This window comes from Buteo buteo, chromosome 1, assembly GCF_964188355.1.
Source record: "Buteo buteo chromosome 1, bButBut1.hap1.1, whole genome shotgun sequence".
In the NCBI taxonomy this organism is placed as follows: domain Eukaryota; kingdom Metazoa; phylum Chordata; class Aves; order Accipitriformes; family Accipitridae; genus Buteo; species Buteo buteo.
The window spans coordinates 6,946,442-6,973,947 of record NC_134171.1 but is presented as its reverse complement, the minus strand read 5'-3'; the positions used below and the strand labels follow the sequence as shown (position 1 = coordinate 6,973,947).

Sequence of the window (27,506 nt, the reverse complement as noted above, 5' to 3'; positions counted from 1 at the left end):
AAGACGTAAAAAACAAATGGTGTAAATGGCTGCAAATTCCTTTGGTTTTAATGGGTTTCATCTATTTACCCCCTGAATGGATTTGGTCCACAGAGTCAAGCTAGAACAGCAGGGGGATTTTAGGCAGGCAGAATTTAATGGCTGAGACTTGAAATTTGGCCAAGATCTTGGGTTTAATTCCCCTTCTCTTGTGAGAAGAGATACCAAATGTTTAACGTAGGCTTCCACTGCTGCTGGAGGGGCTGGTGCTGCTGCCACTCACTGGGACATTTGGGAGAAACCAGGTCAACAAAAAATCCCTTTGTTGGCTCTCATCTTTGACAGTTAGAGGAACTCCGAGACGAAAGATGGAGAAAATGGTCATTAGGGCATGCCCTGGCATTAGTAGCAGTAATTCACAGGCTTTAGCTGAGGATATCAGAGCAGTTTGCCAGCACCACCACAAGGCGGGGGGCGATGCTACCCCCACGGGGAAGTCGGGAACGTCTGAGTTCAACTGACACACGTAAAGTCCTTCTGCAAAAGAAAATCAAACTGCAGTGACACCTTGAGCCGAGGATTTAATGGAGGAGGTGGCATGGCTGTTACAGATGTGGTGCTGAACCAGGACTCAGCACATCTTCTCTAGTACTGTCTCCAGTACCTCTAGTTTCTCCACCTGAAGAAACCCTTGCGATGTCTGCTCTGGGGCAGCCTGGCCACAGTAGCTCAAAGCAGAGGACGTGAGCCACCGGGTAGAGCTTGTCTTGCTTCGTGGACCTCAACTTGGTCAATAGAAGCTCCCTCTGCTCCCCTCATGTGGTGCCAATGGCTGCTAGGTTGCCACGCCATGGGGCGAGGAGGAGGGTTAGGAACCAACATCCCTTTTCTCTGCAGTGAATTCAAGCATCTCACAGTTTACACCCCACTGATCCTCAGTAGGACTTAATGTCTAAGGGGTTTAGGTGACTTGAAAACAGAAGCCAGGTGCCTCAACAACAGATACTTTAAAAAATGACAGAGGACCTCCTGAGGCCCTTTCCGTCCTGAATTTTCCTACAGTCCTGTGAAATGCAGTTTATTCCTAGCTGTGCCACAGCTCTGCCTGTGATCTTAGGCAAGTCCCTGCATTTCTCCATCCCTCCCTCCCCCCCGCCTGCCCGCTCTGCGGAGACCCCTGGCCCTGCTGTGCTGAGGCTGCTCCCCCCGGCGTGGCTGGGGTAAGGGGATTTAAGGGGTTTTGGGGTGCCAGCAGAAGGCAGCCCACGGCTGGTACCAATGACTCATGCGTCCGGGCTCCCTTGTTATCCCCGTGAAAAAACAGGGCAGCCTTTTACTGTGGAATAATTCTTCTAAGCAGATCCCAAGTCGGTAGCAGAGCAGCAAGCGAAGGCTTCGGGGAGCCGTGAAAGACGAAGCGGCGACAGGAGGGGTATCTGCGAGGTGTTGGAGGGTCCTCGGCTCCCCATCCCGCCGGGGTGCCCTCGGTGCTCCCGGGTTTATTTAGGAAGGCAACGTGAAGTCAAGCACTAACCCCCCCCCACCTCGCAGATGAGGATCCTGATGAGACAAACGAGTGATAGGAGGGGAGAAGCGGGATGAAGGGGGGCTGGAAACCAGAGCAAATCACGGATTTCCCTGGGGAGGCAAGACGGGGCCGGGGGGGGGGGGGTGGGGAGCGCACACGGTGGGTCGCGGCGAGTCTCCGGGGGGCAGGATTTCTCTTCCATCGCATGGAAGAGCGAGATTAAAGAAGAAAGTGGGAGTGGGGTGGGAGGGAAGGGAAGGGGGGGTGGGGGGGGATGAACAAAGGAGATTGGCAGCACAGCTGTTTTGGGAAGAAAAAAAAAAAAAAAAAAAAAAAAAAGCCAGCCTTCCTGTTTCTTTAAAGCCGCTCATCTGCGCGGCGGGCCGGCTGCCGGCGGTGGGAGGCAGGCAGGCTGCGGGGAACCGCGGACACACGGCCGGGCGGCCGGACGGAGGGAGCCGGCCCGCCGGGGTTCCGTTGCCCGCCGCGGCCGAGCGGGCGCAGATGGGCGGCGGCGGCGGCGGCGGCGGGGCGGCGGCGGCGGCGGCGACGGGAACGGCAGCGGGAGCGGAGCGGCGGAGCGGGCGGCGGTGAGCGCAGCCGCGCAGCGCCCCGCGCCATGCGGAGCACGCCGCTGGCGGACGGCGAGCCCTGGCCGCGCCTCTGCCCCGCCGCCGAGCTCGGCGGGTTGCGGCGGCTGCGGCGCAAGCACGGCTGCAAAAGTTTCCGCGTGGAGCTCAAAGTGCTGAGCGGCAGGCGGACGCCGCTCCGCGCTCCCCCCACGCACCCCCCACCGCCTCTTCCTCCTCCTCCTCCTCCTCCTCCTCCTCCCGCCGCCCCACCGCCCGCCTGGGAGCCGCTCGGCGCCGCCAGCGCCTTCCCCGCCGCGCCGCCGCCGCCGCCCCCCGCCGCCCGCCCGCCGCCGCCGCCCGCCGCCTCCCCTCGCCCTCGGCCGGGCGAGGCGTCCGGCGTCTCGCCGGAGATCAAAGCCCTGCAGCAGACGCGGCGGCTGTTGGCCAACGCCCGGGAGAGGACCCGCGTCCACACCATCAGCGCCGCCTTCGAGGCGTTGAGGAAGCAGGTACCTGCCGCCGAAACCATCGCACATCCCCCCCCCCACCACCACCACCCAGCCCCATCCCGCCCGGGGACGGCTTTGCGGAGTTCTTCTCCCACTCGGGGATGGCTGAGGGGTGCGTGGGGTCGTGGGGATGGGGGGGGGCGGGGAGCGCCCGCCGTTCCGTACGGCTGGGGCCGGGGGAGGTTAAAGGCAGGAGCCTGGAGTGGACGCCTGACAGAAGGGGAAGTCGGTTCAAAATGCCTGGAAGTACCAACCCTAGAGCTGTGCTAACGCTCAAGATAAATAAATAAGGGCTTTTCGTTTGCTTGCAGTTAGAAACTTTTGGACTTTTCCCCAGAGACAGAACAGAGGTGGGGGGGGAAAGGGAAACAAAACCGAGAAAGCCCTCCGAGTGAAAACCGAGGGTGGGCAGAGGCACTTGGCCAAGCTGCGAGCTGGGGTGATGCTCCTGTACCAGGAGCACGTGTAACTTGCTAGCTCTCCTGCTGGGCTGGGCTGCCCCAAAGGGATCCCGGGGAATTTGGGCAGCGACGTGCTCCTGCTGACTTTTGTGCAGGGTGCCTGACCCCGCGGGGCCCTTGGGGATCCTGCGGCCACCTCTGAAACTTTCCGCGTGCCCCATATCTGCCAGGGATGGTCGAGATAAGTTGCGGTCCCTTGCCAGTTAATTTCCCGTGGTTTTTACTGTAGCGTGTGCTTGAAGTGCGTACTGTGCCGGGCTTTTTTGTGGAGAGGTCTTGAAAGTCCTCACGGTCGTCTGTGAAGGATAGTAGACGTGTTCTCACTGGCAGGGTGGAGGTTCTGAAAGGTAAATGGAGTTGTGGACAAAATCCCTCTACCACCTCCCCAACATGTGGAAGGTGAGGAGAAAATCCAGAGAAGCCGCAAGGTTCTTCTGTTTTTCCCACAAGGAAAAATCGGTGCCCTGGCCCCTATACTCGGCCCTATACTTCTGTCTGTGTGCAGGCACCCTGTCACAGCTCATGGATGGACAAAGATGCGCTGTCACATTGTGCGAGCCCGGCTTTTCTGCCTTTCCAGTAAGTGCTGACAGGACTATTCCGGGTGTGTAGGAAGGAGATGCACAGGGCTTGGAGGGCTGCGAGCTGCGGATGAGTCTGATCGTGAGAGATGCTGAGCATCGCCTCTCCCACGATGGTCCCTCCAGCCCGGTGGGAGCAGCCACGCTTTGCTTGCAGGGAGGCTTGCACATCCAGGCTTTTGGCTACCGTCTTTCAGACGTTACTTATCCAAGCCATTCGCCAAGTGTGCTCGCTTCAGGACTCAGTCCTGTTTCCTGCTTAGAGGAGCTCTGCTTTTTCCCATCTCCTGCCTGATGCCTGCAGCCCTTCTCAATGACTGCTGGGGGGGGGGGGGGGTGGCTGCACCCCAAGAGTTAATCCTTCTCCGTCATCTACTTCTGCAAACAGACTTCCAGCCCCGACCTCGGTAGGAAGCGCAGGCTGAGACAGGGGCTGTATGTCAGCAGAGAATTGCTGATGAGCATCTAAAGTAGAGCATTTTTAACCACTGCGCGGTGGTGGGATCTGACAGCTTCTGTTATAAGCGTGGTAATCCAGCGTGTGCTGGATGCTGTCCCTCTGGTGCTGAGAGGCCACCCCTTGTAGATGCAAACTCCAGACTTGATATATTTTGTTTCTATAAGCTGCTTCCATATCTCGGTTGTTTGGTGACTGCGTGTAACGCGCTTGGAAGTGTCAGTCTAATTCTCCGTGGACAGACATCTACACCACCAAAACCGCAAGGGGAAGTAGCACTGATTTCCCAAATCACTGGCAATCTTGTTCTAGGCTGAGCCTCAAGCAGAAGTCAGGCAAGCAACAAATTAAAGCCGCACTCTTTTGGGAAATGGGCAACTCTCGAAAAGCCTCAGATTCCTGGCCTTGGCCCTGTCTCCATAAATCATTTCAGTCCTGGACTCAGCTGGGAGCCCAAAGAGCCTGCAGAACAAGTTGCTGTCCTCTCTTCCCATGAAAGCCAGTCTCTAGGGTCAGCACGGGAACATACTGGCAGAGCTGTATTCGCTCTGCAGAGAGAAAGAAACCATTCTCCGGGAAATGTTTGCTGTGAGGTTTTCCTAGCAATTTGCTGAGGGGTGGGCTGGCTGTCCCGACCATCATTGGATGACATTTGGATTCATTTCTTGTTGGGCTGCCAACGGCGTGCTTGGTGCCGTACGTGACATCAGGTGACAGTCGGCTTCATTGCACATACGCGCGGCGCTGGCTTGTCACTCAAATACACACCGGTGCCGGCGGAGAGGTTTTTGAGGAGCGGTTTGGGTCAGAAGAGAGGACGTTGCTTTCCGTCGTGTCTTGGTCAGGGGGGCCGGGAAGCGGGAGGCCGGAGAGATGCGTTTGTAGAGGTAAACGCAGCAGGGAGGCTTGCTCTTGCCTCGGGTGACCGCCGTCTTTTCACATCCCCGAGCGTACAAAGGGGCCTTCAGCCCCGTGCAGGAGGCAATCCCCGTACGCCGTCAGCCGCAGACCTCGGTTTACTTCTTGTTCCTCGGTTAGCCCTCCGTCCCCTCCTTGTCATCACGTATCAGGCTCTTAAGCAGCTGGGAGGCTTTTTCTGAGGCACTGAAACCGATACCTCCCCGCAGACGGGCGGGCGAGGAGCACGGGAGAGTGCCGCGCTTGCACGCAGCCGGCCCCGGCCCCGCGCTCCTTGGGGAAGGGGTCGGCTGCTGGGTGCAGAGCCGCTGAGCCCCGCTCAGCCACCGGTACCCAGCACCCGCGCAGGTGTCGTCCCCTTCCCCACCCTGCTTGGATGCGCGGGGCTGGAGATAGCCATCCTCACTGACACGCACGAGAGAAAACCCCAACGCTTGCAGGATCAGGCCCACCACGCCTGTAGGGAGCCCATCCATGCCTGGTGAGGAGGAGGAGGAGGAGGAAGGGGAAGCCATGCCTCTCTGCAGGACACCCTCCTCATCTCGGCAGCCCACCCGAGGGTGAGCGACTGGCACGCAGCGTGCCGGGCAGATGGGCTGACAGCGGCGTCCCTGCACTCCGCAGCTGTGTACATATGGCACACATGTTTCAGCTTGTGTCAGCTAGCTCTCCAGATGGCAGGAAGGGGTGGTGGGGGTTTTTTTGGTTTGGTTTTTTTTTTTTTTCCCCAGTTCTTGATGGAGGAAGAGCCAACCACAGTCGTTTCACACAAGGAGAGGCTAATCCAGCCGTGTCCCTGAGCACTTAGCTGTCCCCGGCTCGCCTCTGAGGCCAGGACCCCCTCAGAGGTGGGAGGTAGACGGGCAGCTGCCAGCTCCGGGAAGCTGCCTGCTTTTGGGAGAGATGTGTCATTGCCGTTGTGCTCGCCCCATGGGGTCGTGGCCACCAGGAATGAGGATCTCTCTCCCTCTCTCTGTATCGAGCTGCTGCCTTTACCACAGAGCCATAACACTGAAGTGGGACTGAAGATTAGGTGCTCCTGAGATACAGCTCCTTCCCCTTCGTCTTAGCACTTGTGATCTCCAGTCTGGAAGAGATTTCCCCCCCTGAATCCACCAAACGTAGTTTGTCCAAGTGATCCTTCCACTGACAGTGGACTCCTCAGGCTAACAGCGTAGTTCCCCATGGAAAACGCTCACCTGCTCTGAAACACTTTGAGATGGTGGAGAAACTTCTGCTATACTTTGCTCTCCCTTTGCTGCTGCCTTTCTGGGTGTCCCTCCTGGGTGCTGCTCCTGTCCCCGTGCCTGGGCAGCTCCTACCCAGAGCACTGGTCCCCTGCCCTCAGATGCGCTGGCGGGTGCTGGTTAGTGGGTTCTTGCACTGTCCCAGGACCCCCCATAAGTGACATGACGGGTTGTCGCTTCAATCCTTCTTCTCTCCCTCTCCCTGCCGTTGTGGGTGGTCAACGAACCCAGACGTCTCTGATGCAGACAGAGACGCAGCACTGAGTTCACAAGAACCCAATCTCCTCCTCCATCCACCTTGTGCTGGTGGATGTTCCAGTTCATGAAGCAGCGCGAGCGTTCGGAGGAGACAAGACGCGGCAACACCACCGCGCAGCTTCGGAGCAGCCGCTATCCAGGTCGGGCCACGGTTACCAGCGACGCTGGCTCCTTCTTTTGCCTGCCAGTTCCTTTTGGCAGCAAGAGTCTTCTACTCCAGCGCACCCCAAATGCGAAACTGAACCGTGTTCACATTTGTTACGGCATGGACTTAGCCACCAGTTTTGCTCCTGGAGGCCTTGGCCAGGAGGAGATAGTGCTCTCCGCTGTTAGGCTACGGCGGGCACCCAAGCAAACCAACTCCCACCGGTACATTACCCTCGTAGGAGTTGCGATCGAGCTTCTCAGCTGTGCTGACAGACCCTAAGGTGGCAGCAAACTCTCCCTCGATGGACGGAGACAACCACAGCAGCCTTCCTGATCTGGAGCCTGCCTAGGCTCGCACATCTGGTTTCTCTCTGGAGCACTGCTGTCCAGCTTCTCCTCAAGAAAGCAACGCACCGAGCCACAGCGAGCTAGAGTCTGCGCCGGGAGCAAATGTGTCCACAGGCATTTATTTTCCCTTGAAGTATATTGGCGTTTTTTTCTAAATCTTTTCACCACTGCATTACCAGAGCGCTCTCTGCCTTAGCAGCTGACAGCCTCGCTCTCTGCACTCATGTGGGTTCTGGAGATATTTTAGGGTTTTATAGGGCTTTTTAGCTGCTGGAGTGGAGGGTTTCCCTCCCCCCCCCCCCCCCCCCCCACTAGCATCTTTTCACTTTTTGCTGCCGGTGCGCGCGTGGGTGCTGTGGCTTGTTGATAAATCAGTGCAGAAAAGACCCCGCTCGCTCCCGTCGGGAGGGTGGTGGGACATCAGGAGCGGCGGCAGCCCGAAGGCCACGGGAGGCGGTTGCGTTGCTGTGGAGCGGCCCGGCGGGGGCAAGCTGTCTGCAGGGGTTCGAAAAGGGACAAGCCAGGCGCTAAATGCAGGCAGGACCTGCGGCTTGAGCAGTGCCTTAGCCGCAAGGCAGCGGAGGCTGAGGCTATTCTGGGGATGCGTCATTACGTGCTCACTCTCTTTGTGTCTCATCCCAAAGGCGGCTGTGGTTTGTCACCTCTGCAGGCGGGACACCGTACGCCACCAGTGTCGCTGGCGTGTCCTTAACTGTGTGGTGGGGAGGCTGCGAGCTTTCCCCCATCACCTGCTGACATCTCCCAGCCCAGTGATTCATCCGCCCATGATCCCACCAGCGGGAAGCCCTAAGATGCCTGAAAAAGCCGGCTCTGGAAGACAGACTGCCCGTTGAGCTCCGTGGGGGTGACAGCCGGGTGGGAAGGTTTGGCCCCGCTCCACAGCGGCAGTTGGAGAGATGCTGCTGGGCTTCGGGAGAGCCCCAGCATCCTCCACACGTTTCTCACGGTGCTACCGCTGCGCGTTGTCATCGAACGGCACAGCGTTAACCAGAGCATCTCGGTGGTTTCAGCCAGTCCAGTGTGACGCTTATGGTTATTTAGAGCCCGGTTGGGGCAGAGTGGGGTGGCACTGTGGTTTAACAGCTAAAGAAGATGACAAAATACTGGCCCGAAGCAACACGAGGGGAGAGAAAATAAGGGAGAAACCAGACAAAAGGACAAAAATCCTGAAAACAATGACTGTGTGTCACCAAGAACAGGGCTTGTTTGCTCCCTTGGCTGCTGTCTAACTGATTTTATCCTCTGCTACAAATCCGGCTCCTGTCGGGAGGTATTTGCTCTGCCTGCTGCAGCCACCCTGAGTTAACCTCTGTGTTTTCTTATGGCTCCCGCTGAAATCGGAGGAAAGAGTCTGCTTTTCTCCATCGGGCTTTGAATCCAGCCTCCGCTCCCTGCCTTAATCTGCTCTCAAATTCCTCTCTGGGCTGCAGTCCCCACGGTGGGGAGGCGAGACACTTTATGGTACCTTGCAGCAGAGCCCCCCAGGGCTCTTTGTTTCCGACTTGCATCTCCTTCGGTCCATGCCATGTGTGTTCTTCGCAAAGTGATATATCCCACCCCGGTCCCAGTTTGCACTGTCCCCCGCGCCAAGCAGGGATGCGAGCAGAGCCACGTGTGTGCTGCGCGAGGGTTGTGCTCCTTGCAGCTGGCCACCGGCTCGAGGCAGCTCCTGGGTCTAAGCAGCGATAGCAAGGGAATGGAAAACCCTCTGGTGTCCAGCAGTGGCCGGTGACTAAAGAATCGCCAAGGCCAAGCTGGGGCTGGTGTAATGCTATTTGCTCCGGTGGAGCTTGTTCTCCTGTCCCCCAGATGAATTGGACCCATTGGACCTCAAAGGTGGAGATGATAGCTACTACAGTGTAACCCAAGAAGGGAAAACTATAGTTCTTGGGGGTAGCCCCTCCTAGAGGAGATTTTCTGTGCCCAATGGCCCTGGGATTTCTCCTGTGATACCCCAGTAGTCCTCTGTGTAGTTATTCTTTTGGGAGGTGGTTCAAAGAGCCTGCAATAATGTAGGAGCTTTCCTGCTGCCCAGCAATGTGATATTTTTCATGCATGATACTGCGGGTGTGTGTTGCATGCCCTGAGGATGTGCAGGAGGCTTTGAGGGTGCAAAACATCCAGGGAATAGTGCAGGAGGACTGTCCGAAACAGACCAGAGCCAGGCCTGGGGCAGCATTAACCAGACTGCCGTTTGGAAGAGATCCCCGGGGTGAACTCACCCAGCACCACACCTAGGTTTTGTTTGGAGGAAGCCAATTCAGTCGCTCCAAGGAGTGAACTCATGTTTTTGCAATGTGAGCGATGGGGGAGCCAGGAGCTGGGAGGGAACCGGGAGCTGGGTTATTTGACAGCGTGGACCCACCCAAGAGGCAAAGGCGCCTCGGTCGCGACTAGTGCTCCCGCATGAGTGATGCTGCTTTTGTTCTCGTTGGCATTTTTAAGCTAGGTTTGGTCCCTGGCTGGATGCTTCGTTGCCTGTGGCGAGGCAGGGATGAGGCTTTCTTTCAAGCTGCTGTGATTGCTTTGCTAGCACGGGGCTGCCCGTTCCCCACCGCTGCAGTCTGGTGGCAGAGAAACAAAAGCCTCCCACACCCATGGTATGAAATAGCTGCCCATCACTGGCAGAGCAGAGCTCCAAGAAGCGTCTGACACCGCGATGCCCACAGATGGTCGAAGGAGGGGATGCTGCCCATCTACTCCGCTCTGGTGAGACCCCCACCTGCAGGACTGCGTTCAGCTCTGGAACCCAACATAAGAAGGACACGGACCTGTTGGAGCGGATCCAGAGGAGGGCCACAAAAATGATCAGAGGGATGGAACACCTCTGCTCTGAGGACAGGCTGAGAGTCGGGGTTGTTCAGTGCGGAGAAGAGAAGGCTCCAGGGAGACCTTATTGCAGCCTTCCAGTACTTAAAGGGGGCTTATGAGAAAGATGGGGAGAGACTTTTTACCAGGGCCTGTAGTGACAGGACAAGTGGCAGTGGTTTTAAACTAAAGGAGGGTAGATTCAGACTAGATATAAAGAAGAAATTTTTTATGATGAGGGTGGTGAGGCACTGGCACAGGTCGCCCAGAGAGGTGGTCGATGCCCCATCCCTGGAAACATCCAAGGTCAGGCTGGACAGGGCTCGGAGCAACCTGATCAAGTTGAAGGTGTCCCTGCTCATGGCAGGGGGGTTAGACTGGATGGCCTTTAAAGGTCCCTTCCAACCCACACCATTCTATGTTTCTGTAGGGCCCTTCTCCAAAAGCATTCCCCTGAGAACCATGCCATTTATCCACAAAGCAGGATCTGGCCTTGCTGGGTTCAAACGCGTGCCGTGCTGCCCCAAAGGTCCAGTTCAGTGTAGTGAGCACCAGTGGCCTGGAGGAGCCATCGGTGGAAGCTGGCTGTTGCTGTGCCATGGACAGGAGGGGTATTTGGGGACCAGGGCCATGCAGCAGGCTCTGCTGCCGCTGCACGTGGGAGTCGTCTTGCAGACAGCAAAGCTGCCTGTCTGGTAGCTGCAAGTTGCTTGGTGGCTCTGAACCACGCACCATGGTTCTCCTGGGTCCTATGTTCAGGCACTCCATGGAAGCTGTCTACTTACATGGTGCCGTGACTGCAATTGCCAGATCCACCCACGGATGACCAGCTGCACTGAAAGGGGCTGGCAGGACTGCGAAAGGACATCCCAGCAATGCTCGCAGACTTTTCCATCATACAGCTGTATAAATCATCATTGTCCCACCTAGGATGTTAGGAGGACTCAGGGCACGTACCTGTCAAGAGTAAGGTAGGGAAGCCAAGTCCCTTGCTGGTGAATCAGAACACACCAACTAGCCCATCAACCAATGGGTCCCTCAAGAAGTAGGAGGGCCCGTATGTGTTCACCTCCCCTCTGGAACTGTGTAGAAAGAAAAAGGCTGGCTCCAAACCCTTCCCAAACATGCTCCACAACATAATACATGTTGAAAACAGGCCGTGATCTTCTGGACAAGGCCTTCAGCTTGTTAAGGCTGTTACTTACAGAATCACAGAATGGTTTGGGTTGGAAGGGAGCCTTAAAGATCATCTAGTCCAACCCCCCACGATGGGCAGGGACACCTTCCACTAGATCAGGTTGCTCAAAGCCCCATCCAACCTGGCCTTGAACGCTTCCAGGGATGGGGCATCCACAGCTTCCATCCTCTTCCCAGTAGCTCTGCAGACACCAGCCCTGGAGATACTTTGGGATGGTGAAAGAGGTTTCCCCTGTGCTCAGGACCAACAAGCAAGGAACACCAGCAGTCCTGCTGCCCCAACCTGCCACCTTTCCCCAAGATGCCTTAACCCCAGGAAACGTCTGACTCACCCCGGGCTGGAAGGAGGAATGTACAAAAGGCAGAGCTATTAAGCACTGGACATTTATATGAACCTTCTGGAAATATTTTTGGCAGGAGGTGCAGCACAAACAATGAGACAGTGCAGTTGCACTGTATGTTCGGACGCAGGGAAGAGGCAGCCAAATACTCTCCTGGGGGGCCCTGCTGTGTTTTAACTCCCAGCATAAAAATAAACCAGATGAATTAGCAGACAGGTAAATTCAGCAGCTTATTATGGCATGCTGTGGAGGAGCTAGCTGTCAGGAGGGCTTAGCTTACGCTGCATCGCAAACACAGACGTTTCTCTGCCTTGGAGCCACCCCGTCTTGCCTGCTGCACCCAGGGGCCCCAATTCTGCCCTGCGTGACCTTCACGTGGAGGGGATCTGTGCAAGTCTGTGCTGCTAAGTCCTGTTGCTAGCATGATAACAGAGAGGTCTGGACCCCCAGCACCTGACGCCCTTCTTTCTTCCAGCATTTTCATGCAGCATAAAAGCAGAGTAAGCTTGGCTTTACAGATATTATCTGTACAGGTCCAGAGGGTGTGTATAGGAATTATATCTTATTGATAAGGACAGAGCTGCCTGGCCAGAAGCTCAATACTGTGAACTGGCTCAATGCTCCTGAAGTCCATAGGATGCTCCTGGTTGTTCCCCACAGACCCGTCGTGGTGAACTTACCCTGCACCCTCACAGGGCAGGGGTGGTTATTGTTCCCACTCACCCATCTTTTTTCTCTAGTTGTTCCCCAACCTCATCCCGCAGTCTCCTCTCCTGTGCCCTGGGTGAGAATCAACTCCAGGACCATGCCTTCCTCAAGAGGGCTGGCTGCGGGCCGAGCACTGCTCTCGTCAAGCGTGTGACAGATTTCCCATGGACTTCAAAGGGAGCATCTTTGGTCTTCCCAGGGCGCTGCCTCTGACTTGCAGACGTCAAGGATGGACAAAAGACCTGTTAGGTCACATCCTGTCCTATCTTCCTGCCAAAGAAGGGCTCTTCTGCACAGGAATATGTCTCAGGAGTGTTCATCTTGCATTGCTTCAGCCCCTGCCAGCCTGGGGATCACTGATAAGACCCATGAGACTCTGCAGAGCCTTTCGCAGATGCAACCAACAAACATCCTCTGGCTGAAGCTCTGGTTCCTGCTGGTCCCAGCCCACTGCCGTGCTGATCTCCTGAAGCTGAGGATGGTGCCAATAGCCTTTCCTTTCTAGCAGACAGCTGCATTCCTTCGGATCGGTGTGAAATTTCAGTTGCAATTCCTTCCTAATTCCTTTTAATCATTGGAAATATTGCAGGCAAGATGGTGAGCTGTGCTGCTGTTCGGCAGAAATCAGTGAGGTCAGATAAGGGAAATATTTTCATTAACTGCATGGGAACTTGAGCTCTCCCCTGGTTCCCTCTGGCTCTGAACGGACCTGCTCAGCTCCCGTCATTGCAGCTCTCCCACTAAAGCACTGATGTCTGTTCGGCTCAGGCGTGATGAGCAAGAAGGTGACAGAAGGAAAGGGCTTGGTGCTTACCAAGTGCATGACGGACGCCTGTTCGTATTACCTCCTGCTGAAAATCTGTATAACGTAGACCCCAGTGGGAGCTGGGACGGTTACACCTGCGTGGCCACACCACCATCAGGCATTTTTCCCATCTCTAAGATGCTCGCTCTGGTTTGGGTTGGATTTTGAAGACTTCTTGGCATCCAGGTGTGTCATCAACACCCTGCACTCCACCTTAGGCAAATCTGTCCCCTCTTCCCTGCTGGCTTTATGTTCAAGAAGGGATAAAAACAAAGTTTGCTTTCTCCCCACTCTGCCCCCCCCCCACCCCCCCCACTGCTTGGGGAAGCTTTGGATCTGGATCTGAACTAAAAGTAGCTCATTCCTCTCTCAATTTCCCATGTTTAATTCAAAAGGAAACATTAAAATGGCAGGAGCTGAGCCAAGACAGGGAGGGTTCCTACGCAATAGTTATTCTAACACTGTTACCATGGCAAAAACTCTTATCTCCTAATGTTGGTGCCCCGCACCCACCACAGTGGTATCGGAGCTGCTCAAGGTGAACCTCTTCTCATGGACGTACAGGGCAGTTCCAGTTTGGACTTTGCTGCAGCATGTGGGAAAAGTGTTGTGTAATCCTAGTCGAGAGTTTTGTCAACTGTGTTAGCATTGAGATCTTTCTTGGAATTTGTAGCAAACATGTTCTACAAAACAGTTTGGTTTTTATTTTGTTTCTTCTTTTTTTTTAAAAAAAAAAAAATAAAACCACAAAAGAAAGAGAGCAAAACAGATGAGCAAAAAAGACATTAGCCTGCCTTCTTGTGTTGTAACTGGACAGCGTCTGTGCATCAGCCTCAAGGATTTCGTGGTCTATTTTCCTTCCACTCGATTTAACTTCCTTCTTGCTCTAATTCTGAAATTATTCCCACATTTCACTGAATCCTTCCATTTTAGTTTCCATCTTGCTTTGGTCTTTCACGCTGCTGTTTGATCTGGGCTCTCCACTGTTCTTGTTACATTGGCGTCAAGAGAGACTTGGGTGTTTCTGCTGCCCGAAGCTCTTGCTTTCAAAATAACTCTCAGCTTACTGCATCTCGGGGCCAGGTATTATGGTCTGAGGGCCAGCACAGTTGGTGGGTGCATAATGCTGGCAGAGAAGTGAAGGCAAGAATTTAGAGAGAGATTTTGTCAGGCAAAAAGAGGCCCTTTGTGCCACCAGACTCCAGCCAGAGAATAGATTCCCTGCAATGTCCCTGCTCATTGCAGGGGGGGTTGGACTAGATGACCTTTAAAGGTCCCTTCTAACCCAAACTATTCTATGATTCCTTGTCTCCTCAGGGGTATCTATAGCAGGTAGTGTGTATAAAAAAAAAAAAAGCCCTTTGAAGCTTGTCGGCTTGCTTCTGGGCAGGTTGGGTACTGCTGGGTACCTCAGCTGTATCATACAAGCCAAATGGCCCATAGCGTCAACAGCATTAAAGTCCATGTGCTTGTGGATAAGGGTGATCCAACCGATTGTAGCTGGTTTGGATTTCCTTAAATATCATGGCAGAGCTCCTCCCTGGGAGCATTTGAAGAAGCTGAGCATCTTGGCCAGGGGTGTGCATTAGTGATCGGTGGACAGGCAGGGACCGGTGGGTAGGGAAAAAAGGCTGGTTCCTGCAGGGAGGGATGTCATGAGTGGAAGAACCAGGGTCCGACTCTGAGCTTAGCTCTGCTTCAAGCAGGGAGTTGGGTTGGAGACCTCAAAGGTCCCACCACCTGAAGTTGTGACTGTGGGAGCAGTGCTGCTGTGTGTTGATAAATGACCTGGAAAGGTGGGTGAGCCGTGTGATAGGAGGTTTGCTGGTAGTACTCCAGCAAAAGGTACTGATATTTGCTAAAGGTAGCAAAGATAAGAATTACAGAGGGACCTTCTGACTCTGAGTGACTAGGTAATAATGTGGCAGATGAAATAAATACAGTGTAAAGTGAAGTGATGCATATGGGGAAACCCATACCAGATTCCACATACGAAGTGATAGAACCTGAGCTGACCATTATCTCAGAGAAGAGGAACCTCAGGGTTTCTGTAGATGGTTCAGTGGAAGTCTTGGGTCAGTGCCTGGTAGTGATCACAAATCAAATCCAGAGTTATGAGAAAAGGAATATTAAACAAAACAGAGAACATAAGCAACTGTTAGATAAATACACAGAGCACCCACAACATGAATACTGTGTGGTGTTCTGATCCTCTCAGCTCCAAAAGAACTAGGAAAGGTTCAGGGAAGAGCAGCAAGGGTCATCAAAGGTATGGGATGGCTTCCACACTACTGTCTGCTAAGGAGGTTTGATATTTTTCTTCTGGAAAAGAGGCTGAGGAAATGATAGAAGACTAAAAATGTGTCACAGAGGAGGTGAATAAAAATCTGTTGTCCTCTCTTCTAGTACAGGAACTGGGGAACCTCAAGTGAAGACAATAGGAGCCAAGTTCAAAACAAGCAAGAGGAGGGCAGTGTTATGTAGGCTAGGGAGAAAACTTTGCAAAAGGAAGTTGTGGGTGCTCAAAATTGGCAGGGCTTCAGCTTACCAGACCAAATTCATGGACAAAAAAGGCCTGTCATGGGTTGCTGAATACGGGGAAGGCACATCTAGCTGAGGTCATGGAAGTGACATTAGTTGGAGCCTGGCAGAATACTTGGGGAAATCCTAGATATGCCTGAGCATATCTCCCTTGGCATCTGTGTATGGCTGCTGTGGGGTTCGGGAAGGGGGTGAACCCATCTTACCTTATGTAAAGTCAGGGACATCACTCCAGGGCTGAGCCTGGCATTGTGTCTCTGTGGAGAAAAGAGAAGCTGAGGCATGAGAATGGCAAGAAGCGTTGTTAAAAAAATCTCCAACCCCAAGCAGAGAGTGATACCCTAGAGGGATGAGGAGGATGGAGACTGGTACGGAGGCAGATGGTAGAGAGACATTGAGGCATTCCAGGGATGGATGTAGTATGAAAACTAAGACTGACGGGCAGTCAGGCAACCTGAGTGGCTAGGATGGATTTCAGATAAATGCCCAGCTCCAGTTTCCCATAGGCCGTAGACTCTTGTGCATTAAAGGCTGAATGACCTTTAGCAATTTTGCAAACTATGGAACATGGCCCCAAGCCTATTGAACCCAGAAGATCTCTCGTTAAGCTGGACATGTCGAAGTTGTGTTGCCTAAAATTGAGGGCGTATGTAGTGTTGTGCTGGATCACGATCGGAAAGCAATCAAACCTTCTGCAGCAGGAAACGTGGACTGTTCAGTTCTTTAGACACACGCTGTTTAGTTCGAATTGTTTGAATGTTTCACATTACACTAGAAATCTTCAAGGGTAAAGAAATAAATTGTGTAAGATACAGCCAGGGCCCTGAACCAGGCTCTGGTTTGGTCTCTTCTGGGAGGTGAGGTACCGTGATGGGGTGTTTCAGCAGGTAGGAATTTCTGCCTCCAGGTCCTGGTCCTACAACAGCATCATGGTTTAGCACAGGCTGGAACTCACGATTGATGCTGTTTGAGCACAAAACCACCAAGTTGTGATATATTTGTTCATATCCCCCTTATTGCCTTATTCTGCAAGACCTGCGATGGCATTGGAGCTACTTGCGGGGAGTAAGTTACGCAAGACGAGTAACTGAGTAGCATGGGGGTTGCAGGTTTCTGAGAAAAACGGGGCCTCTGAGAAGTGAACTGAACGGCAGGCGGACGTCCCAGGCCGTATCCTGCCATTGCGTTTTAAGCAGAACTGCCCCGCTGAAATCAAGAGGCTTCGTGCTGCTTTCATCCCCATGGAGATCAGCGGGGGAGTTCTTCTTAAAAACCTGTTGGGACCATATGGCCTTTTATCGCTAGAGTTCCTATTTATGTTAAAAACTGCTAAGAAAATAACCTACAGTTGTTTTTTCATGCTTCAAGCAAGATATTTTGTTTATCTGGCCTAATTTTTAATTTTTTTTTTTTTTCCCTGTTACCCTTTCTAGGTTCCCTGCTATTCTTATGGTCAAAAGTTGTCCAAACTGGCCATCTTGAGAATAGCCTGTAACTATATCCTTTCCCTGGCCAGACTAGCAGACCTGGATTACAGCGCTGACCACAGTAACATGAGCTTCTCTGAATGCGTGGAGCAGTGCACTAGGACCTTACAAGCAGAAGGAAGATCTAAAAAAAGGAAGGTATGTTACAGCCTCCCCTCCTTACCCCCCAAATAACGGTAAAAGTTACAAAAGGAGGAAAAAAAAAGAAAAAATCCAAAGTGGTTTCCTTTCTTTCTCAACCTCTTGAAATTTTCCTGATTTTTTTTTTGTCCCTCGCCTTTCTCTCTCGCTTTTTTCCTCCATCCGTCTGATCTTGTAATAACCGCATTCCTCTCTAATCAAAAGCTTTTCTCTCCTCCCCGTCTTCCGTGCCGGGCTCTTCCTCTCGTTAGTCGCCCATGGTGTGTTTTAACACAAGCGTGATCCTATTAGAGTCATCTTGGGGCTGTTATTTGTTAAAGCAAACCAACCTCGAGTCGCCTTTTGGAGCCCATAAAACACGGTCGCCCGCCTGTGTTTTCTGTTTTGTTTAATCTAACACTTATCTCCGAGAAAAATCACCCGACAACAAAAAAAAAGTAGCTAATGGAGACATTGTATGTATAAACACATTAGTAAGATGTATGACCTGAAGGACATGTGGGTATCTTGAGGAAACAACGTTAAATCTAATTACGCCTTGCATTCCTTTAGGTTACTTAACACTGAACCAATTAGGTGAAATCATCGTCAAGCGGCGGGAGGAGGAAGCGGAGCGTTCTGCCAGTTTTCCTCTCGAAGAGTGACATGGGTGAATTAAAGGAGTGATTGATGTCTTTGTTCAGGCTTTTATGACAAAAAGAGTTTTGTAAACTCGAATTGAACTTCCCCCTGCTTTCTGGGCTCGCTTGTCAGGCGGGATAATAAATCAGCGGGATTTTAATGGATGAATGGGCAGCTAAGCCAGGGAGCAGGCTCCTTCTCCGGTGTCGTTAAGATCTGCCTCCAATTCGGGCAGGTTTCCTTACTTTTCCTCCTCTTTAGCCCAACAAATCATCCTGCAGCAGCTCAGTTTATAAATAAACACAATAGCACACTCCCTGTCGCTTCCTCTCGCTGTCACGGGCTGTATTTATGCCCCCAGAGCAGCGGTGCCAGGCGGAGACGCGGCACCGCTCGCCCACGGCCAGCAGCACTGGCTGGAACTGGGAGGGGTGGGGGGAGCTCCTGGGCAGGCCCGAAATGAGGGGTTCATTGTGGGGTCCGTCGTGCCGGTGGTGTCCCAGGGACGCCGATGTGATGCCACCGACCCTAGGGCGAGGTGAGAGTTGGGTCTTGGGTCCCCTCTCCGAGTGGAGATGGGGGAGAAGGAAGGGATGAGCATCCTTTTTGAGGTTTTGGCAGATCGCTAGTTGGGTCTTGGGTCCCCTCCCCAAGTCGAGATGGGGGAGAAGGAGAGGATGAGCATCCTTTTGGGGACTTCAGCAGATTTCTGGGCTGGTGTTCAGGCTTTGGGTGCCCGATGGGCTGAGAACTATTGTCTTGGCTTATGTAAACCAACGCAAGCTTAAAGACAGAAAACGCGGAGCCAGATTTCAAATGGCTCCAAATCCCAGGGTGTTCACATCTGAGGGTTAGGGCTGGGCCCGTCCTTAATTAAAAAAATAAATTAAGAATTAAAAGCCTTCCATTTATGGCATTTGTTCTCTAAAGTTTGCTCCGGAGTGGACGCATGGAGAAGAGCCCTGAGCCCATCAAGAGTGCACAATGAAACTCTCACGGGGCATCGGCACATCCTGCCTCCCAACGGGCCACCCTCAATCCACAGAAACAGCATCACCAGGAGAAAATCTGCCTTTTCTCCACATTCTTGAAGGACAGCCACCCTAACCCCTCTCCAAAGGCCCTCTCCAAAAAGAAAACTGGGCGTTGTATCTGGGGCAGGGTCTTGGTCCCTGTTCTGCCTTGCTTTTCTTTCTGGAAAGTGTCTTGCAAATGCATTTCTGCTATTTGGGAGAGTCCAAGTTTAGGGCAGCCCAAGACCCTGTGGATTCCCCTGGCTGATAGGTATCATTTTATATCCAGCACTATTTGCTCAGGTGATGGCAAGAGCACATTCAGCTGATGATGAAGCCAAAACCAGTAGGTACCACTAAGTTACACCAGTAATTCCCAGTAGATAGGAATGGGGATGCAAAGCCTGGGCTGGGAGGACTGAGCTTGGTATCTGCCTCCCTTTCTCCCTGAGCCAAGCAAATCAACGGCATCACGAGCACAAGGGAGGGAAATGCCGTTGTCAGAGGGAAATTACAGATCCGGGATGGCTGTGCAGGCAAGATCCAAGCTCTGGATGTCAGGTGGTGTGAAGGGATGTCTCTCCTGGGGGGTCTCACGTGGGCGGCTGGATGAGGATACAATGGCTTGGCCCAAAATCACCACGCCCTCATTAATATTGAAATCGGCACGTTTTTCTAAGCTGTGTGTGTTTTTAATCAGGTCTCCAAAACCACTGCTCACTGAGCAGTTCCTCTGAATTATCGACTTTGGGGTGGTTGTTACATTTTTTTGTTGGTGGTGTTTTTTCGGTTTCCTTTTTTATTCTCTCTTAAAAAAAAAAAAAAATCACAGCAAGCCCAAGCACAGAACTCTGCTCCTTGAGCTCTACCATTGGGTCCATGGCACCCTTATCTCCTGTCATCTGTCTCTGTTTTATTGCGTCTCTGCCTCTATCGCTGTCTCTCTCAGCTCCCTGATTGCGATGTGCTATGGCACCGTGAGCTTTTCACACAAAAAAGTAGCTGGTTGGAGTTTGTTTTGGCAGGCCGGGGCTCCAGATGTTGCATTTGCTGGACTGTGCGTCGCCTTTTGCTTTGTTTTTGAGGGCGAATTATCTGCTGTCCCTAACGTTAGGTTGTTGTTCAGACTTTGCTGTTGCAATAGGAAATTTAATGGGTGTTTTCCCCCCCTTTCCACTCCATTTTGTTAATTAGAGAAGTTGGCTTTAGCCTTTCAAACCTGACTAGGAAAAAAAAAAAAAATCCCCTTTCCAGTCCTAACTACAGTTATATGGTGATTTTAGTTGTTGCAGTTGAAACTTGACTGAGGGTGTTTGGTGAGGGGAGATCTCATTTATAAGCGGCAAAGGGGGTAATTGAAGGGCTTCAAATGCCTTTTCCTTTAAAAAAAAAAAAGCTGCATGATGGGGTGGTGAATTCTGATGATAGTCTTCCTTTTTTAAAGCTGCTTTTTGCTGGTTATACAAGTAATCTGGACTAAGCCTTGCCCTTCAACATGCACGCAAGAGTCGCACCATGTTGGGAGATTTGGGTTGCAACACCCTCAGCAGAGCCCGAGTCCTGCTGGGGCCACGCTGACGTCCTGGGAAAAGGTGGGGGGATCCACCCTCGGGTCCAGCCAAGAGCATCCTCTGGCAGCGAGAAGGAGCTGGATCAGAAAAGGGGCGTCCGAGTTTCCCCATCCCTGGTGAACCCTGTTTCTGCACGGGGCACGATCCCGAGCGGCCAGAGGTCGTCTGAAAGCCTCGCACAGATTTTTTAGAGTTTCTGGTCCAGGCTTCTGTTTGCACAGTCTCTTTTTCTAGCCTTTTCCCCCTCGGGGCCAAAGTCTGGTGCCCTGCAGAAGGCAGCATTACGGCTCAGGGGAGGGTTAGGATTTAGGGTGCATGGCCGGGGGCTCTCCCTGGAGACTGGTGTTTTGGTGGGTGCAGAGCCGTGCACCGCAGCCCCCCGCATCCCCCAGCCCCACAGAATCCGACCCCCAGGGCTATGGGACAGACTTTACCTCCCCACCAGGCGGCACAACCACAGCCCTTCGGTCTACAAAGAGCAGGATCCGACCTGCTAACAAATACCCTATACAGCACACTCAGTACCCGGCACTAAACAGAAAACCCCGAGCGCTAAAAAAAAACCACCCCCCAAACTCCCGCTGCAAGGTTCATTTTCTTCTCCTTCCCCTCTTTGCTTTTGATTAACCCTCGTGCTAGGCAGCAACATCGCCGCGGCCATGGGAGCTAAGCCGGAGCAGGGAGGGATGGGTGAGGGATATATTTTTTTTTTTTTCGCTTTATCCTCCCCCCGTCCCAACTTTTCTGGCAGTCGCAGACTCCAGATGTTCGGAGCGCGAGCTGGGAAGTCCTGCTGGCGCCACTTGGGGCAGAGGGCAGGGGAAAGGCACGCGAGCTGGAACCCGGAGTACTCAGTCACTGCAGGACTTGGCGCATTCCCCAGCTCGCTGCTGGCACATTCCCCGGCTCTCTCCTGGCCATCTGTTCCAAAAAAACACTTTCAGAACCTCATCATCACTCAGGATACAACACTGCGAGCAGCTGTTAGCGAGGCAGAAGGAAAAAAAAAAAAAAACACACACACACACACATATAAAAAAAAAAAAAAAAACACCAAACCATGCGAAAGGTCTCTTTGTGAGAGAGGAAGCTGGGTTATGAATAACAGGCGAGCAGTTGGAGCTCAATAAAAGTTTTCGGCTGGAATTTAGTTTCTTGTTTTTGTGCCTGTGTGTGTGGATGCGCACAGACGCAAGGAATTAAAAATTAGAAATGTGCTCTCGCTCGCTCTCTCTCCCTATATATACTCCCCAATAATTAAATGATACAGAAGCACATATAGAATGAAAAGCCACTCTATTTGTTGCAGTCTGCTGCACTAAAATGGCTCACATTATGTATGTAATTATTGCATTATATAAAATAGTTATTGTGGTGTTCTGCCATGCCTTGATGCTGCCTCGTTGCTACTTTGCTAAAAGCAGAGCTCCCGCTGTAGGTAACACTTACTCCCATTGAAAAATTCAACAGAAGGCATTCTGCAGGCATATTTACTTGCGGGAGTGAACAAGTTAAGGTTTTATATTATAAAAGAGAAATGGTCGTGGCAGGCTTGATTTGTATGGCAACGAAACCATTCGCTTGGAGCATATTTTTTCGGTAACGCTGTATCATGACTCGTGATTTATTTAGACAGAGCGCCGAGATAAAGCCACAGCTCCCACCCCCTGGTTTGCGCGGATGATCCCGGCTGCCGGGGTTTGCTGTTATTGATCATCTGATATTGATTATTATAACACATTCGGAGCCAGCACAGTAAAAGTCTTGATGACCTGCGTGGCATTTCTTCCTCGTGGCTCCCCGTCCTATGTGGGAGCAGGGGGGGCTCTGATAATGAGGTCCGACCTCCCTTTCCCTGCAGTTTGACTTAGCAGAGGTTCCTCTTTAAAAATAGCTTCATTTCCCTGCTAGGACTTGCAGGCGAGAGCGGGCAGCCAGCCAGTCTGCTTCCCCACGGCCGCCAGCTCCGCGGGCCCCGGGGAGGAGCTGGACCACAGGAGAGCAGCGACCCGCTCCCAGCCATCCGTCTGCCTGCGGGATGGCAGCATCCCCGGGGGATGCCGGGGGGGGAACCGGGATCCTCTTGGCCGTCAGTTATCCCTGCCCCGTGCTAGCTGAAGGATAACGCACCTGGGGAACGGACCTGCTTCAAAATAAAGGCGGCGAGGGGGTCGCGAGGCTGCCGAAGCGCCGTAGCGGATTCCCGTGCTTATGGCTTGAGTTTGATACGTCCCTGTTAGCCGAAACAGAGGTTGCAAATGGGGCAGGGGTGGGAGGCTAAGGGCTCACGACAAGTCCGTGAGCAAGTTCACCCAGCGCCCGGCAGCAGCTCTGTGCATCCCCACGGGCACTGCACACCCTGCGTTGGCCCGTCGGGTGGTCGAGCATCAGGACCCCAAAAAAGCAGGGCTGGAAGCTTTTTCTTGCAAAAGAGATGTGATGTGGGACCCCACTGTTGCATGGCAGCACGCTAAAAAAAATCCCTTTGCTTTAAGAGGTGTTGGAGCAGCTGCATAGCAGCATGCAAGGGCTGGGGCCGGCGATTCACTCCCACGGTGGGAGCAGGGTCCCGGCGTAGGCTCCGTTCCCTTTGTAGCGAGGGTATTACCAAGAATAGGGTAAGATCCACCCCACAGATATCAGGTAACTACAGCAAAAGGAAAATGTGAGTAGAAGAGACAGGAGAAGCCCTGGAACAAAGGCTGACTCAATTCCAGAAGTGCTTTGATTTATAGAGATTGAAATGCTCCAGGATGCTGCAAACTCACCAAGGTCATTGGGCCAGTTGTCAAATTCAAGAGCCATGGGAGTTCTGATATTATTAGTTTAAAGCAGACCCTGGTTAATAAATCTGTCTCCAGAGCTCCTGGCTGGAGTGGAAAAGGGCGAAGGGGGAAAGAAAGGAGCCTGTTCCCACCTAACACAACCCATGGCCCGCGCCAGGACTGACCGAGCAGTGCCAACGAGGTCTGCTGAGCTCCTCCATCGCGTTGCAGAGGGATCTCTCCAGTCCCTTCCCCTTTCCTTCGCCTCGAAGGTACAGCGCGGTTGCCCTTGGCTAGTTTGTACACGTTCCCTCTTGCCCCACCGTGGCTGATCTTCCCCAGTTGCAAAGACTGCGGAGCAGAGCCCTGCCTAAAAACCCAGAACCCACCGATGTTTTTTCTCAGCGTCGAGCACCCTGAGCTAAAGGGTAGGGGCTCTCTGAACGAATGCAGGAGGTGTTAACTGCAGTCTCGGGTCCTATTTGTTCAGCACTTTAAAGAGCAGCGGAGGCACAAGAGGGGGGACCGGGGGCCCTGTGACTCCGGTGGCTTTGGCTTAGGGCATGAGGCTGCTATTGCTGGGTAATTCGTTCCTGCAGTGGAAAAGGTTTTGCTTGCTAAGACTGCTGTTCCAGACGGGAACAGGGAGGCGGATTTGTCTCTCTACTGTCTTTTAATATTAATGAGAGTGGTCATCGCTTCCCTCCTTTTTCTTCTTTTACATTTTCTTTCCATGTGGGATAAATTAAACAACCGACTTCTTTATTACAGGTTATTAATATCTATTATTTATTGTTGGAAAATAATTTTAGGGGGTTTCTGACAGAAACGTTTGCAATACACAAGTCTGTTTGTTTGTCATTCTCCCACCTAAACCTCATCTATTCAAAATCCCAAATTCTAATTAAGGCCTTGAATTAGGGCAATAGTTTCTACATTCTCCTTCTCCGAGCAGCACTAGGTAGTGTCTTACAGTCAGCAGAGCCACCTCCTTATTGATAATAATTGCAATAATGAGCTCTGTTCTCAGATTTGGCATGTGCCAGCTGTGAAGAGTTCATTATTGCTTATGTAGGAGAGCAACCGATGTGGGCTGGGACCGACAAAGCGAAGTTTATCCGGGGACTTTGCTGTTGCTGGGATGCGCTGGGATGCAGCCAGCCCACGACTCCGTCCTGTCCTCCGGCAGAGCTGCACGGCCGAACACCTCCTCCACCGTATCCAGATGTGCTGACCCCAACTCCTGGAGTCCCGGGTCCAGCAGAGACCAGCATTTCTTGCATGGAGGATGACCTGGGCCCTTTCAGTGTAGCGAGGGAAATCCTGATGGTCCTGGGGCAATCCTGTGCTTCCCGGGGTCTGCACTTTGCAGGAGGGGGTGGCAAGGTGGATTTTTGGGTCCCCCTGACCCTTAGCCTGGCATGGATGCTCAGCTGTGATGGTTGATCTCCCATAGCAGCAGCCCTAATGATAGTAATAAAATAAAACAAAACTAAATAAAATAAATAAAATAAAATAAAATAATAAAACAAAACATCAGTATCTTAGTAATATTTTGTACCTTAATGTTACAATATCCAGTAATGGAAAAGGAGAGGCAGTACAGAAACAAAACAGATTGAGGAAAAAATGTTTTTCAGGCCAAGCTTTAAGGAGTTTGACCTTTTTAAGACTGTCAGAAAGACGGCTGATCTGTCCAGGGAATTGATGACCGTGTCCAAAGGACCTTCAGAGGCCGTACTGCACCCTGAAGGGCTCTTAAATCCACTGGCAAAATGCAAGAAACGGTGGTTGGGCTCAGTAAATGGGATCTCATTTCCAAGTTTCTAATTCCTAAGTTACTTAAAGGAGGATTTAGGAGCCCACGTGATGAAGGCAGTTTGGACAACGGAGATGTGATCTCATGAAAAGCAGGCCCTGAGGATTTTTCTCTGTTTTGAACTACGCTAACGATTGTTCGTGGGATATTTGTGGGGCTTATTTTAATGTTAAAAGGGGTTTAGATGAGGTTTTTCCCTGTCTGAAGGTGCTGTGCTTTGGAGTTATGCATTTTCCAATGGACCTGGCCCTAATACTCTACAGCCAAATGCAATTACCCAAGTACATCTGCCACAGCCGTGATGCACGGGGGGACGCACAGGCACAAGGGACAGGTTGCAGTCCTGCAGGCTGAGAAGCCATGCACTCAAAAAAGTAAATGCAGTTACTAAAATACAGAAGTAAACCCCCTATCCTGCACAAATCCAGCTTGTCCCAACTCCTTTGCTTTCCCTCTGTAATTCTGAGATTGGCTTCTGAGGCTGAAAATAGACCCAAAAAGCTGCAGGTCTTGTCAAAAGCAGGTATATTTGCCATCATTTCTCATGTTTTTTTTGCAGCAGGAGCTAGAGCCAGCACCTAATTACCTGGTTGCACGTCTTCCCCAAACTTTCCGCATCCCCTCTCTGCCATTCCCTCCGCTCTGTGCGGGCTCTGGCCACCGTTGTGGCACCTACAGGTGGTTGCTCTGCGAGCCCAACTCTTAAAGACCTGCCCATCCATGGCCAATGGTCCCCAAGGACACCCCAGCGTCCATCCGCGACGGTCGTTCGTGCTAGGAGCCGGCGGGACACCATGTGTTCGCTGTTCTGATGGTGCATCTTTCTCTTTCCAGGAGTAATAACCAGGAAGGGAGGATTCAGAAGAGCTTCCAGCCAGAGTTACATCTGTTCTTGGCAAAGGTTGCACGATCCAGATGAAGACTGCAAGCAGCTTTTTTGCAGAAACCCCTTTTCGAGATGACAATTGGCCAAGGAACTTTCTTAATCTCTGGAACAGAAAGCAAAAAAGGAAAACAAACAAACAAAAAAGGACGGGGACGCTTCTTAATTGTTGTTAAGCCAGCCACCTTTTAGTACGTGCAATTTATTTAGCACTTTTCCCTTTGCTTAACTGGGAAATGTTACCCTCTCAGCTCATGTGTACAGTAATTTTTCGTTGTTGTTGTTGTTGCTGTTGTGCCAAAGATTTGATGGAGCTTCTACACTGTGTCTTATTTTTGCCTTAACGTTAAATCTTTGAGCCAAAGAAAAGTCAGAGGTGCCATTCAGATGGTGGCAAGCAGGCCAGCCAGCTGTCGGTGACAAATCCGAATTTCTGAATCCTTCTGTGAGTCGCCTCTTATTTCTCCTGCCCGCACTTCTCTGCCTGCAGTCCTGGAGCCAGCACTCAGTGTGGGCAAGAGCTGGGACAGCACCAAATCGTGCTTCGGTGTTCAGGTTTGCTTCTTTCTCTGAGCTACTCCGTAGTTCTGCCTCTTGGGCAATTTCCTGACGTTCCTGCCCGTGCGACACATCCACAGAGTAGAAATACTGACACGAAGTGAGAGCTGGAACAGGAGCGATGATATTTTTTTTTTTAATAAATAAATAATAAAAAAATTAAATAAGCAAAAGCTAAGTGCATGTAAAGCAAAAAAAAAAAAAAAGGAAATCAAAAGAAAGTTCAGCTAGGCAGAATGAAATGCAGCAAAACGATTCAGCAAGCGTTTCAGGTTTGTGAAGTCTTTTTTTCCGTGGGGTTTTTCAAGTGGTCAGAAACCCATGTAATGCAAAAGCATTTGAATCCTATACTGTACCTTTCACTTCAAATTGAAGTAAAAAAAAAAAAAAGAAAAGATTGAGAAACATTTGCTTGGAGTAAGCAGACTTTATAGGTAATGCAGTTCATATGCAAGACATCTGCTAATGATGGGGGGACAGAGCTCCGTGTTCAAGTAAAAGAAATACGGGTTTCCAAACCAAGAAGATTAACAGCTTTTGTTTCCCGCTCAAGGGGAAAGGTTATTCACGAGGCCAGATTCGCACCCTGGCTACATCAGCATAAATCAGGTTCCCAGGTGTCTGACTTACTCCAGTCTGAATATGGCCGGGCATTGCCAGGCGCTGGGGAGGGCGAGGGGCTGGGGTGGGCGAGCAGCGGCGGGCAGGGGAAGGGAATAGTCTCGGTTTTACCGACATGAATGCAAAAAACTTGAACTCCTCAGCGCCTGCCCGTTTATTTCCCAAGCTGAGCAACTGGCAGATGAACGCCGAGCTGGGGAGCCGGTATCCAAAACCCAAGCAGGGGCTGGGGCTGGGGTGCACGGTGATGGTCTGCTCGCTCCCAAGTCCCCTGGCCCAGGCGAGGATGGGCGAGCATCCCGGTGAGGATGCTCAAGATGGGTTCTACCCGATTTCTGGGACACACGGGGGATGGCTGTGTCCAAGCCCCCTCCCAGGAGCTCCGTTATACTGCTCACCCCTCCAACCTCACCGCCGGTCATTATTAGCAGCCCAATAAAATACATTTTTAGATTGTCATTTGTATTTCTTTATTAAAGCACAGTTTTTAACCCTGTCTTTCGTTATATACATTAAAGCCAGCTTTTTAGCTTGTAACAGGGAGAGGGGCTGAGGTCATGGACTGCGGGAAACACTCCAGGGGTGTTTGCACCCGTGTCAA

At 52.1% G+C, this 27,506-nt stretch overlaps 1 protein-coding gene across 1 annotated transcript; it reads left to right on the top strand.

Annotated features, from left to right (window-relative positions):
- The first annotated feature begins 1,863 nt into the window (after positions 1–1,863).
- ATOH8 (atonal bHLH transcription factor 8) lies at positions 1,864–26,495 on the top strand. Its single transcript, XM_075054052.1, has 3 exons — positions 1,864–2,588; positions 16,860–17,051; positions 25,678–26,495. The coding sequence occupies exons 1-3, from the start codon at positions 2,127–2,129 to the stop codon at positions 25,681–25,683; spliced, it is 660 nt and encodes a 219-aa protein (XP_074910153.1). The 5' UTR covers positions 1,864–2,126; the 3' UTR covers positions 25,684–26,495.
- Positions 26,496–27,506: the final 1,011 nt, after the last annotated feature.